The sequence below is a fragment of the Suncus etruscus genome, chromosome 9, assembly GCF_024139225.1.
Source record: "Suncus etruscus isolate mSunEtr1 chromosome 9, mSunEtr1.pri.cur, whole genome shotgun sequence".
In the NCBI taxonomy this organism is placed as follows: Eukaryota; Metazoa; Chordata; class Mammalia; order Eulipotyphla; family Soricidae; genus Suncus; species Suncus etruscus.
In genome coordinates this window covers 52,202,116-52,215,949 of record NC_064856.1, presented here as the reverse complement: position 1 = coordinate 52,215,949, position 13,834 = coordinate 52,202,116, and the positions used below count along the sequence as shown (strand labels likewise).

At 48.1% G+C, this 13,834-nt stretch overlaps 1 protein-coding gene across 3 annotated transcripts in view; it reads right to left on the bottom strand.

The window, feature by feature from the left end:
* The window catches only part of PGAP2 (post-GPI attachment to proteins 2), a 38,662-nt gene that overhangs the window by 18,865 nt on the left and 5,963 nt on the right, over window positions 1-13,834 (bottom strand). Inside the window, exons 2-3 of one of the 3 annotated variants that reach the window (XM_049780433.1) lie at window positions 6,321-6,340; window positions 3,284-3,458 (exon numbers count right to left, since the gene is read on the bottom strand). In XM_049780433.1, the coding sequence (XP_049636390.1) occupies window positions 3,284-3,448 (165 nt within the window). In that variant the 5' untranslated portion in view covers window positions 3,449-3,458; window positions 6,321-6,340. Of the gene's footprint in view, window positions 1-3,282; window positions 3,459-5,960; window positions 6,066-6,320; window positions 6,341-13,834 lie in introns of those variants that run through there. The other 2 variants (XM_049780435.1, XM_049780432.1) reach the window with 2 other exon arrangements.

Genomic DNA, 13,834 nt, shown 5'->3' with positions numbered 1-13,834 from the left:
GTAAAGAGAAACAATGATGTATTTTATAGGTGAGAACTGAATCTGGAAAGATTGTTGGCTGACATTTTCTGATCTTCCCCCTTATATCACCTAATCACCCCATTTTTTTTTTTTTTTTTTTTGGTTTTTGGGCCACACCCGGTAACACTCAGGGGTTACTCCTGGCTATGCGCTCAGAAGTCCCTCCTGGCTTGGGGGACCATATGGGACGCCGGGGGATCAAACCGTGGTTCGTCCAAAGCTAGCGCAGGCAAGGTAGGCACCTAACCTCTAGCGCCACCGCCCGGCCCCTAATCACCCCATTTTTACAGTCCTAGTCAATTATTGCGTGTGCAAGTGTGGTGCTGGGAATCTAAAGCAGTGCCTCAAGCATGGAAGGCATATCCCCACCCTGCAAAGCATCCTTTGCTCTGTGCTGGGACAGAGATGAAACCTGGCAGAGATGGAACCTGAATTCCCACATTCAAAGCATGTGCTTCTGTCCTTTAAGCTTCTCCCTCGGGACCTGTCAACCCTATTAATTCTGATATTGACCAGGCCATATCTCACTGGATAAGGAGGAGGAGGAAGAGAAGGAGGAGGAGGAAGAAGAAGAGGAGGAGAAAAAGGAGGGGGAGGGGGGAGAGGGAAGGAGGAAGAGAAAGAGGAAGAAGAAGAAAAAGAGGAAGAGGAGGAGGAAAAGGAGGGGGGAGAAGGAAAAGGGGGGAGGAAGAGGAGGAGGAAAAGAGGGAGGGGGAAGAACTGGAGTAGGGGGAGGAGGAAGAGGAGGAGAAAAGTCTTATAAGACCAAAAATAAGTCCTCTTTCACCTAAAGTCCCTTCTGCTTTGCCTTTGAACCTGGCCATCTCCTTGTGCTCCTCACATTTCATGTTTCCCAAACTCCTTGCTCCTTGTATTTCTTTCCTTGCCCTGCACTAACTCTGCAGAAGACAGGAAAGGCCAAACCCATTTCAGGAAGACAGAAACTGGGGGTATGTTGCTTCCTACAGAACTTCACAGGGCAAAGGGTCCCCAGACCATGTTAGAACATGTACTATTGGGCCCGGAGAGATAGCACAGCGGTGTTTGCCTTGCAAGCAGCTGATCCATGACCTAAGGTGGTTGGTTCAGATCCCGGTGTCCCATATGGTCCCCCGTGCCTGCCAGGAGCTATTTCTGAGCAGACAGTCAGGAGTAACCCCTGAGCACGGCCGGGTGTGGCCCAAAAACCAAAAACAAACAAACAAACAAAAAGAACATGTACTATTATCAGGCACCCATCTCCTTCATGCAGATAGGCATAGACAGTCTCTCACTCATACATACATCCCACCCAGATTCTCCTCTCTCTCTTTCTCTCTCTCTCTATATCTTTCTTCTCTCTTTCTCTCCCCTTTTTCTCTCCCCTTTTTCTCTCCTCCCTCCCTCTCTCTCTCTCTCTCTCTCTCTCTCTCTCTCTCTCTCTCTCTCTCTCTCTCTCTCTCTCTCTCTCTCTGGCAGTCCCAAAGGTTCCCTAGTCAGTTTTGTTCTTTCTCCATGTCCCCCCAAACCCTAGGAATCTTGAATATAGCTCTCTAAGAATAAGAATTGGAGAGTTTGGCTGAGACAAACTACCATCCCACCACTGGGTAGCAAGCAGCCCTCGCCCACTGCCGCCATCTTCCCAGTAGAAAAATGACCCAGACTTTCTACCAAACTCCAAAAGGAAATAACTGCCATCAATACTTCCCAGATAGTCCCATCCTGGCTAATGCATCTCTGGCATTCTCAGAAAAGGAGGCAGGGATGCATATTCCCCTTTCTGCATGAATTACAGCAGCCCAACACCAGCCTCAAAACCCACAGAAACAGAAATGGTCCGAGAGAGAGAGGAGAAAGAAAGAGAGAGAGAAGAGAGAGAGAGAAAAGAAGAGAGAGAGAAATGGTCCAGACCTGCAACTTAACATTATCAAATTTGCAAATCTTGGTGAGTCTGAACACAGAAGGCTCAACTAGCAACAACCACAGCACTTGGACTATAAATTTTAGACATTGACTTTAGGAACACTATGGAGAAATGTAACAATAATTTCAAATTAGCCTGTGTTGATCAAAATTTTGATAATTCCATTTTCCTTTGAATTATAACAAGCAATATGAACTAAGTTTGTTTATTGCCTTTATAGAGGCAGCTATGGTTGCGAGATAGGAGATTGGAGACACTGATAAAAGAAAGATCACATTGGGGCCCGGAGAGATAGCACAGCGGCGTTTGCCTTGCAAGCAGCCGATCCAGGACCAAAGGTGGTTGGTTCGAATCCCGGTGTCCCATATGGTCCCCCGTGCCTGCCAGGAGCTATTTCTGAGCAGACAGCCAGGAGTAACCCCTGAGCACCGCGGGTTGTGACCCAAAAAACCAAAAAAAAAAAAAAAAAAACCCCCAAAAAAAGAAAGATCACATTGGTGGTAATATTGGTGTTTGTACATTTAATGCCTGAAATGACTGTATTATAACAACTTGGCAAATCATGGTGTTATAATAAAAATTAGAGAAAAAAAAAACCCATAAGAATTGGGTTCAGGATTTAGGGACCATCTGAATTTAGAAAACCCCAGCCCCAGCCTCCATGAAAGAGATTCTTTTTTCTCTCCAGAGTTCTGGAGCCAGAATAAACTTCCATGGTTAACTCATGGCAAAGCTCAGGGAACCATATAGGGTGTCAGGAATCCAAGACAGGTCCACCACAAATAACATACATGCCTTCCCTCCTATACTATCTTTCTAGCTCTGGAAAGATAATTTGGGGGAGGGGAATAGGTGGCTACAACTAGTGGTGTTCAGAGCTTACTCCTGGCTTTGAATTTAGGAATCACTCCTGGCATCTCAAGGGATTATATGTGATGCCAGTAATCAAACCTGAGTCGGATGCATGCAAGGCAAGCATCTCACCTGCTGTACTATCTCTACAAGGCTAATTTTTTGGGAGGGCCACACCTGGCTATATTAGGTCTTAGTACAGGCCCTATGCTTTGGGGTCACTCCTGGTGGGACTCAGGGGGACCGTATGGGGTACCATGAATAGACTCAGCTTAGCTGTTTGCAAGGCAGGTACCCTACCGGCTGTACTATCACTTCTCCCTAGAAGGGCTAATTCTTAAGACCTCAATTTGCACCATCCATACCACACACTACTGTTCACTCCACTGCCACATCTGCCGCCCAATGGCAAGCTGACTAAACCTGTAACAAATATGATCAGGCTTTATGAGTATCTAATTGGTTATGGATTATGAGGTATCAGGGACCCCACCACCCAGGCCCTACCCCACAATGTGTGGCCGTTGTCTCCTTGAAGTGGAAGAGCAGGGACCAGAGGATGCAGAAAAGGAAGGCGACAAGTGGACAGCAGACCGTAACCAGGGCCACCAAGGTGAAGCGGAGTCGGATCAGGGTCCCATCCCGGTCCAGAGGCAATGAGACCTGGTACATCTTGTCAGACCTGGGAATGGAGTGGTATGGTGTCAGGGCCCAAGGCATTGAGGCCGGCACTCAGGGGTGATGCCAGCACGTGAGCTTAGTTGTAAGCTTTATTGTATTACAGGTGTGTAGGAGGTGTCTGAGCCCCTAAGCTTGGATCCTTCCCTAGATGACAAAGACTAATTCTGAACCTCATGAGAACATTTATCCTCCTGGACCCCCCTACCACCACCCCACTACTACCCCACTCCAGTTTCAGAAAAAACATCAAGGAAATGAGCCAAAGCTGAGCCCAAAATGAAGCTTGACTGACTGGGATTCCTTTTCTTTATAATTGACTTGACAGGATGAGGCCCAGAGCAGCTGACTTCACTTGTCTCTTGTTTTAAGATGAAATCCTGAAAGTGCCCAGTGGACAGGATGGCCATCTCTTCCCCCAAGCTGAGCTTCTAGGCTTTAGTGTCTCCAGTTAGCTCTCACTGTTCCACCAACTCGCCCTGGGCTCTTCTGCACCTTCAGTCCCTTCCTCGACTTCAGGTGCTCTATGCCTACTCCGCAGACCACAGAAGCACCAACTTCATGAAAGCCCATAGAACCTTGGCTCCCTGCTTATCACTGCCCATGACCTCATGTGCTCTGAGAGTGAAAGGTTTTGCAGAATCAAGTCTGGTGCTAGACTGGGTTTGCTATTTACTGGAGAGAGCTTCTGTAGGTTTCTAGAAATGTCTAACTCATTTGGGAGAGGTCAGAGGGCTGGAGGAATGTGATTCCCTGCTTATATAAAGGAGTCTAAGGTCAGGAACCTTAAGAGCTGAGTACACACCAACAATCCTAACCCAGTTACCCACTAGGGACAGGAAAGAACAAGAGAGGATTAGGAAGCTGCAAAGAAAGGCCCAGCACAGGGGAGCCCTGGGGCCCTGCACAGCTCAGCTGATCTTCCTTGATCACTTCCTCACTGGGTCAGAGCTGTAGGCTAAGTTTTAAGCCTGCTTTAGGAAGAATGGAGAATGAGTACCTGTACATCCAGGAAGAAAGAAGAAAATGAAATCCTATACAGATGAATCCATCAACACTATCTCCACTAATGAAAAAAAGAAGACAAGATGTAGAACATGGCCTTTCCTCAAAACCATTCGCTGGGCCAAAGGAAAAGCCAAGAAGGGCTGGTTGCCAAGAAGGGCGTGCTCTAGGTTCAAGAACCTGCCCTACTGGAATCTAGGGCCTTCCATTTAGGTCCCTTCCTTCCCAGCCCCACCCCTAGGACACTCCACTTAGGCCCCACCCTCAGGAAGAAAGAAAGCAGAGGAAACAAAAGCCAGGTGGACACGCCTTTCAGTTTTTAGTCACCAGGAGGCCTTGGGTAGGCTGCACAGGTTGCAGGCCCCAATGGCTGAAACTGCTGTCTTTTTGGAGGCTAGGGTTCTCCTGAAGGACTGGAAAGCAATTCTACTCCCCTCCCAAATAAAACAAGGTCCTTGGGTTTTCCTTAAATGGAAACCTAAGTCTAACATAGTCTTTAGAGGAGTACACTCAACCCAAACCCAGACACTGGGTTTGAGGCAGTGATGGACGACCAGTACTACTTCCAGCTTCCCTCCTAGGAGCCAGCTACTCTACCTCAGCAACTGTATCCCCACCGAAAAAATCCATAGGGCGCTGCCCAAGGCAGGGGTGGTAAAGATTCTGGAGAAACATTCTGGACCACTTTTTTTTTTTTTTTTTAAATTTTATTTCAGCGGCGCTCTTCACTCAGAAATCACTCCTGTCAGTCTCAGGGGAACATATGGGATGCCAGGAACCAAACTTGGGTCGGCTGTGTGCAAGGCAAACGCCCTATCCGTTGTGCTATTGCTCTAGCCCCATCTGGACCACTTCTTAAGAGCTGAGCCTGCCTTTAAGCTGTATGAGCTTGAGTGAGACACCTAACCGCTCTGGGCTGTGTCCACAGTTGTGCCAGTGGTTTAGTGAAATCTAAAAAGATTAATTTGGTCCCTTAGTCTTAGGACAAGGAGTTCACTAACTCAAGGGCAGCTGTCAGTCCCAGCTAGTTCTAACTTACCCTTGTGGGTACTTACTTAACTGAAAACTGCTCTTATTTCCAAAACCTCACTGTACTGCTTAGCAGTCAATCCCAATTCACATTAACTAAGTCCCTACTAATTGTAGGGGCTCTGCTCAATGGGCTTTTGTACTGCTAGAAACTGTATTATTTCCATTTTACAGAGGAGAAAACTGAAGTCCAGGGAGGTTGGAGGTCACAGGCAGAAATGGTGTTCAAAAATAATCTATAAGCTTCCCAGGTCTTCCGGTACACCCCGTCCCCTTTTCTATCCCCCCGCAAGTTCAGGCCCAGGAAGGGAAGCTGGGGTGAAAGGATGCGCGTCCCCAACACCGCAATTAGAATTCGGAAACAAGCACCAGGCCCCCCGGCGCTCAGAATCCCGCCCAGGGGAGGCCGGACCGCGTGGCCGGGCTCCGTTAAAGGTCGCCTTGCCTAGCACCCCCATCTCCATACTCACACAGGTTGTGGCAGCGAGGAGGAGGCAGTGCCAGCACAGGTGGGCGCAGGGGGACCCCCGGGGGCAGCCCAGGCCGGGTTGAGGGGGTGGGGGCAGCGGCAAGGGAAGGGTGGTAGCGGGAATGGGGGAGGCGGAGCTCGGGGTGGAAACTGCGCCCTGCCCGCCGCCGGTCCCGCCCCGTTTCTGCGGATCTGAACCCCGCTTCTGGGCGCCTGGCTCCAGCCTCTCTTCCAGCGCTGCGTCTCGTCTCGGGGGCCCCGCCGCCCCACCCATTCCAGCTGCGCGGGGGAGCAAGCGTTGGAAGAGCCCTGCACACCCGGGTAGGGTCGGACCTCGCTGGATAAGCCACGTTGTCCCCTTACCTTAGCTGCGTGCCATCAACCTGTTGAGAGAAGATGGAATTAATTCCTCAGGGTCTCCCCAATTTTTCTCCCCAATCCGGTCTCTGCTCCAGCTCTGGCCTTCCCCACACACATACCCTGCAGCTCAATTATTCAGTTCGCCCTTCTTTGCTGTGTTAAGCCAGTGTTGTTCTGGTCTCAGCGCCTCTTTCCCCAAAAAACGTGCTTCTCTGGGCATGTCAGAGCATTTCCTCGAGGGAGAATGGCCCAGTGATTACTGGGCCCAATCCAGAGCTCTGGGCCAAAGCGATTCCTGCTAGTGATCAGGAGAGGGCGCCTAGTTCTTTCCCAACAGAGCACTGAGGCCCTCCAGCCTCCAAACCAGGGTCAGTCTCCCCACCAAAAGATTGATTCCCACAAATCATCCCCAGGCGACCCTTCCACCCTGACAGACCCAGACAGGAACCAAAGAGGGACTTTGAGAGAGATCTTTCCTGCAGGCACGTTATGGGGCAGTCAGAAGACCTGCTTTGGGGATTTCACCACTAAGTTACACAGTTACCTTCACTTTCCTTTCCCATAGTGGGCGGGGATGCAGCTCAGGGGCAGGGCTATGTTTCATGCCTAGGAATGACAGTCCATATTCTGTTCAATCCCCAGCACCCAAAATAAATAAGCAAATTCCAGGCAAGAGAGACAGTACGGGGCCGGAGAGATAGCATGGAGGTAAGGTGTTTGCCTTTCATGCAGAAGGACGGTGGTATGAATCCCGGCATCCCATATGGTCCCCTGAGCCTGCCAGGAGCAATTTCTGAGCGTAGAGCCAGGAGTAACCCCTGTGTGCTGCCAGGTGCGACCCAAAAACCAAACGAAAAAGAGAGAGAGAGAGAGAGAGAGAGAGAGAGAGAGAGAGAGAGAGAGAGACAGACAGACAGACAGAGACAGACAGACAGAGACAGACAGACAGAGACAGACAGTACGGGGTTAGTGTTTGCCTTGCATTTGGCTAACTCAGGATGGATTCCTATGGTTCCATAGACATCCCTAGGAGGAACTCCTAAGCATCACAGGGTGTGTACCACCTCAATTCCCTATAATAATAAACACAGGTCTATGTGTCTCACTTTTTGTTTTGTTTTGGGGCCGTACCTGGTGATGCTCAGGGTTACTTCCTGGCTCTACACTTTGACTATCACTTCTGGGGCTGGAGAGATAGCACAGCGGTAGGGCGTTTAAGTTGCACGTGGCTGACCCAGGAGGGTCAGTGGTTTGATTCCTGGCATCCCATATGGTCCCCCAAGCCTGCCAGGAGTAATTTCTGAGCTCAGAGCCAGAGATCACACCCGAGCACTGCCGGGTGTGGCCCAAAAACCAAAAAGGAAAAGAAATCACTTCTGGCATTGGTAAGGGGGACCAAATGAGATGCGGAGGATCCAACCCTGCCAAAACTGTTGTATGCAAGGTAGGTGCCCTGCACGCTGTATTGTTTCTCCAGCTCCTATGTCCCACTTTTCATCTTTTTGTTGCACCCACTTAAACCTACCTGCACATTAAGAAGTAAGTGCTCGGGCCCAGAGAGATAGCACAGCGGTGTTTACCTTGCAAGCAGCCGATCCAGGACCAAAGGTGGTTGGTTCGAATCCCGGTGTCCCATATGGTCCCCCGTGCCTGCCAGGAGCTATTTCTGAGCAGACAGGACCTATTTCTGAGCAGACAGCCAGGAGTAACCCCTGAGCATCGCCAGGTGTGGCCCAAAAAAACAAACAAAAAGAAGTAAGTGCTATTAATACCTCCTTTTGACCAATAGAACTCAAAAAAAAGGTAAGTTACCTACTTAAAGAGATAATAAATATCAAAACAATGATTCTACTTAGGCACCTGATGATGTTCCTATAACTATTATACACAGTTAATCCCACCAGGTAGTTATAACCCTTTTGCAAATGAGGCTCAACCTATTTCATGTGCTGTGTGTGTGTGTGTGTATGTGTGCGTGTGTGTGTGTGTGTGTGTGTGTGTGTGTGTGTGTGTGTGTTGGTTCAGTGTTATGGCCTGAAGATGTGGTGATGATGCTTTGGTCTTATATCTTATCTTGGGAACCACCAGGACTATCCCTGTGGTACTCGGGCCACCACACTTAGTTATGTTCAGTGTGGTGCCAAGGATTGAAATGAGCCAATGAACCTTAATGTAAGTTTTTTTTTTCTTTAGTTTGTCTACAAACAAACTGGGGTGTGGAGAGAAACGAATCATACATCGGTGCTTCAGGACCTTTAATGGTGGGGATGAAACCCGAATCTCCTGCAGGCAAAACCTTTGAGCTTCTTTTTGGTTCCTATAATAAACAAATTCATTAATAGTAAATGTCTGAGTTGCATATCTATTTACTTTTTTTTTTTTTGGTTTTTGGGCCACACCCAGTAACGCTCAGGGGTTACTCCTGGCTATGTGCTCAGAAGTTGCTCCTGGCTTGGGGGACCATATGGGACACCGGGGGATCGAACCGCGGTCCGTCCAAGGTTAGCGCAGACAAGGCAGGCACCTTACCTTTAGCGCCACCGCCCGGCCCTATTTACCTTTTTGTTTTGGGGCCACATCTGGCAATGCTCAAGGATTACTCCTGGCTCTGTACTCAGGAATTACTCCTGGCTGGCTTAGGGAACCATATGAAATGCCAAGAATTGAAACATGGTCAGTTGTGTGCAAGGCAAATGCTCTACCCCACTGTACCTGATCTGATTCCTTGTATATCTATTTTATTTACTGTAGTTTGTTTTGGAGCACAGATGGCAGTGCTCAGGAGCTACTCCTAACTTGGTGCTCCTGGCAATGTTAGGGGACTATGTAATACAGAAACTCAAATTCAAGTTTTCTTTATGCAAAGCATGCACTTAGTCCCACTGAGTTATCACTCTGGTTCTATACATATTTTATATACCTGAGGTGGTATAAAAATTTCTTGAGGGGCTGGAGAGATAGCATGGAGGTAAGGCATTTGCCTTGCATGCAGAAGGATGGTGGTTCAAATCCCAGCATCCCATATGGTTCCCCGAGTCTGCCAGGAGTGATTTTTTTTTTTTGGTTTTTAGGTCATACCCAGCAGTGCTCAGGGGTTACTCCTGGCTCTATGCTCAGAAATCGCCCCTGGCAGGCACAGGGGACCATATGGGATGCCGGGATTGGAACCACCATCCTTCTGCAGGAAAGGCAAATAAATGCCTTACCTCCATGCTATCTCTCCAGCCCCCAGGAGCGATTTTTGAGTGTAGGGTCAGGAGTAATCCCTGAGGGCTGCCGGGTGTGACCCAAAGACAAACAAAATAATTTATTTTTTTTTTTTTTTTTTTTTTTGGTTTTTGGGCCACACCCGGTGACGCTCAGGGGTTACTCCTGACTATGCGCTCAGAAGTCGCTCCTGGCTTGGGGGACCATATGGGACGCCGGGGGATCGAACCGCGGTCCGTCTCCTAGGCTAGCGCAGGTAAGGCAGGCACCTTACCTCGAGCGCCACCGCCCGGCCCCACAAAATAATTTCTTAAAAAGGGGCTGGAGGGGCCGGGTAGGTGGCGCTGGAGGTAAGGTGTCTGCCTTGCAAGCGCTAGCCAAGGAAGGACCGTGGTTCGATCCCCCGGCGTCCCATATGGTCCCCCCCAAGCCAGGGGCGATTTCTGAGCACATAGCCAGGAGTAACCCCTGAGCGTCAAATGGGTGTGGCCCAAAAACCAAAAAAAAAAACCAAAAAAAACAAAAAGGGGCTGGAGTGGTGGTACAAGCGGTAGGGCGTCTGCCTGGCATGTGCTGACCTAGGACAAACCACAGTTTGATCCACCGCGTCCCATATGGTTCCCGAAGCCAAGAGCAATTTCTGAGCACGTAGCCAGGAGTAACCTCTGAGTATCACAAGGTGTGGCCCAAAAACCAAAAAAAAAAAAAAAAAAAAAAAAAAGGGCCCGGAGAGATAGCATAGCGGCGTTTGCCTTGCAAGCAGCCGATCCAGGACCAAAGGTGGTTGGTTCGAATCCTGGTGTCCCATATGGTCCCCCGTGCCTGCCAGGAGCTATTTCTGAGTAGACAGCCAGGAGTAACCCCTGACCAATGCCGGGTGTGGCCCAAAAACCAAAAAAAAAAAAAAAAAAAAAATTGGTTACAAGTGGGAAAAGTTTCAGAAACCCTGTATTACCCTATGGCTGAAACTTTAGGCATTCTAATCTTGCCTGTATTGATGTGGGCAGTTTCTGCAATTTGCCATACAACTCTAAGTCTCAGTTTCATCTGGAAAATGCTTTTAAGAATATCTGTATAAGGCTCTGAAAACTAAATGTAAAGAGCTATCTTCTAGGTATCAGTCTGCCAACTGAAACAACTAAGTACATCTTGGTTAATATGACTAAACTTGAAAGCTACTGTCTGAATTAGTCCTGACTGAGCCTTCTCTGAGTTGTTTGATTTCAGTTGTCACTATACTCTCTGAATTGGTTCCCAAGATTATCAAATACCTTGTACTATGTAAGAAACTTAATGTATGATTTGATTATTTGAGCCTCATAACCATGTAAATTTGATGAGTTCTATTTTATACAGTCATATTGAGCTAGCATCTAAGGATGTCTCCTTGTTTTCATTCAGTTAGCACTCAGCTTCGCTGGCTTTTCCATTGTAGTTGCTGCTGTTTGTTGAAGACTTCTCATGTTTTCTGCCTTCACACTAGTTTTCCTAGTGCCATAACAGACCCCAAGGGCCTGTGCCTGAACAGTACAAATTTCTAGCTTTAGACATAATCACTACTCAAATCCTCCATACCATGTTCATGTATAGAGAAATTATAGTTCCTTGTGACAGGTGTGAAAATGAGGCGCAAAAGTGAGATTTAGTAACTGCAAGAAAAGCATTTGGGGGCCCGGAGAGATAGCACAGCGGCGTTTGCCTTGCAAGCAGCCAATCCAGGACCTAAGGTGGTTGGTTCAAATCCCGGTGTCCCATATAGTCCCCCGTGCCTGCCAGGAGCTATTTCTGAGCAGACAGCCAGGAGTAACCCCTGAGCACCGCCGGGTGTGGCCCAAAAACCAAAAACCAAACAAACAAACAAAAAAAAAAAAAAAAAAGAAAAGCATTTGGAGAAAGACTGCTGGAGTGGTGTTGGGGACATTAGTGTGGGCCATTGGGAAGAAGACATGCAATAAAGACATCCAGACTCTGGACAAACTCTCTTTACCTTAGGCACTGTTATGGTTGAGTCGTCGTTCTTTTTCACAGACTATTTTCCTGGCAGAGACAACTTCTTGGATGGCTTTAAACTACTCACTCCATATTTCTCTTCTTGATCTTATCTCACTCAATAATTTGGTTTGTTTGCTTGCTTTTGGGCCACACCTGGCAGTGTTCAGGGATTACTCCTGGCTCTGTGATCAGAAATCACTCCTGGGCCCGGAGAGATAGCACAGTGGTGTTTGCCTTGCAAGCAGCCGGTCCAGGACCAAAGGTGGTTGGTTCGAATCCCGGTGTCCCATATGGTCCCCTGTGCCTGCCAGGAGCTATTTCTGAGCAGACAGCCAGGAGTAGCCCCTGAGCGCCACCGGGTGTGGCCCAAAAACCAAAAAAAAAAAAAAAAAAAAAAAAGAAATCACCCCTGCCAGGCTCAGGGGCTATGGGATGTTGGGGATTGAACCTGGGTTGGTCCTGGGTCAGCTGTGTGCTAGTAGATAGTGCTCTATCTACTGTACTGTCTCTCCAGCCCTTGGAGTGCATTCTAAGCATGCAGAACCCTGAATTTTCTCCTGGGCATTGTATGGTGTCCTGAGCACTGGCTCAATCTGTAGTGGTCTCTTAAAAGCACCCCCCCAGGGGAGAGAGAGATTAAAGGAAGGAAGGAAAGAGGGAAGGAAGGATTGAAGGGAAGAAGGGTGAAAGGAAAGAAGGAAGGAATGAAGAAAGGGAGAGTACAAAAAAAATATAAATACACTAGCCCCACTTATTTGCAGTTTCACCTTCCATACTTTCAATTATGATCAACTGTAGCCTGGAAATATTACATACTAATAAGATATTTTGTTCTGGGGCTGGAGAGATAGCATGGAGGTAAGGCATTTGCCTTTCATGCAGAAAGAAGGATGGTGGTTCGAATCCCGGCATCCCATATGGTCCCCTGTGCCTGCCAGGGGCGATTTCTGAACATAGAGCTGGGAGTAACCCGAGCGCTGCCGGGTGTGACCCAAAAACCAAAAAAAAAACAAAAAAAGATATTTTGTTCTGTTTTTTGTTTTTTGGGCCACACTCGACAGTGCTCAGGGTTTCCTTTTAGTTCTGTGCTCAGAAATCGCTCCTGGCAGGCTCAGGGGACAATATGGAATGTTGGGGCCGATCCCAAGAGTAACCTGGGCCGATCCCAAGAGTAAGCAGCATGCAAGGCAAACACCCTACCACTGTTCTATCACATCAGCCCCCTAATAAGATATTTTGAGAAACCATTTTCAATCTTTATTACATGTTATGTTTCATTTGTTATTCCTTTTTGTTTTTGGGTCACACTTGGCAGCAGCCAGGATTACTCCTGGCTTTATGCTCAGAAATCTCCCCTGGCAGGTTTGGGGGACCATATGGGATGCCGGGATTTGAACTACCATCCTTCAGCATGAAAGGCAAATGCCTTACCTCCATACTATCTCTCTGGCCCATTTTTTTTTTTTTTTTTGGTCACATCCAGCAACACTCAGGGATTACTCCTGGCTCTACAATCAGAAATTGCTCCTGGCAGGCTCGGGGACCATATGGGATGCCAGGATTCGAACCACCGACCTTCTGCACACAAGGCAAACGCCTTACCTTACCTGCTATCTCTCCAGCCCCTCATTTGTTATTTCTTACTGTGCCTAATTTAAAAAGCAAACATCATATGTATGTATATATAAGGAAAAACCAGCATGTTCTGAGTTCAGACTATCTGCAATTTCAGACATTCACTAGGGGTCTTGGAATGTATCCCTGTGGATAAGAAAGGAACTACTAGGGACTGGCGAGGTGGCACTAGAGGTAAGGTGTCTGCCTTGCAAGCGCTAGCCAAGGAAGGATTGAGGTTAGATCCCCAGGCATACCATATGGTCCCCCCAAGCCAGGGGCAATTTCTGAGCACTTAGCCAGGAGTAACCCCTGAGCATCAAATGGGTGTGGCCCGAAAACCCAAACAAAACAAAACAAAAAAGGAACTATTATAATTCCAAAAAATGAAAGAAAGGAGAGAGCTCTATTTCTCCCCTCCCCTTCATAATTAGCAGTTCTGGGAGATGTTCAGAGGCCACTAAAGGTCAGGCCAGTGCATAGGACAACATACTATGCCCAGGAAGAAACCCAGGGCTTGCACTATAGGTGCTGGATAACAGCAGGTATGTATGGTGGTTGTCATGCACATAGCTGGCCTGGGTTCCATCCCCAGCATCCCATATGATCCCTCGAGCACTGCTAGGAGTAGTTCCTCAGTGCAGAGACAGGAGTAACCCCTAAGAATTGCTGGGTATGGCCCAACCAAACCAAACCAAACAAAC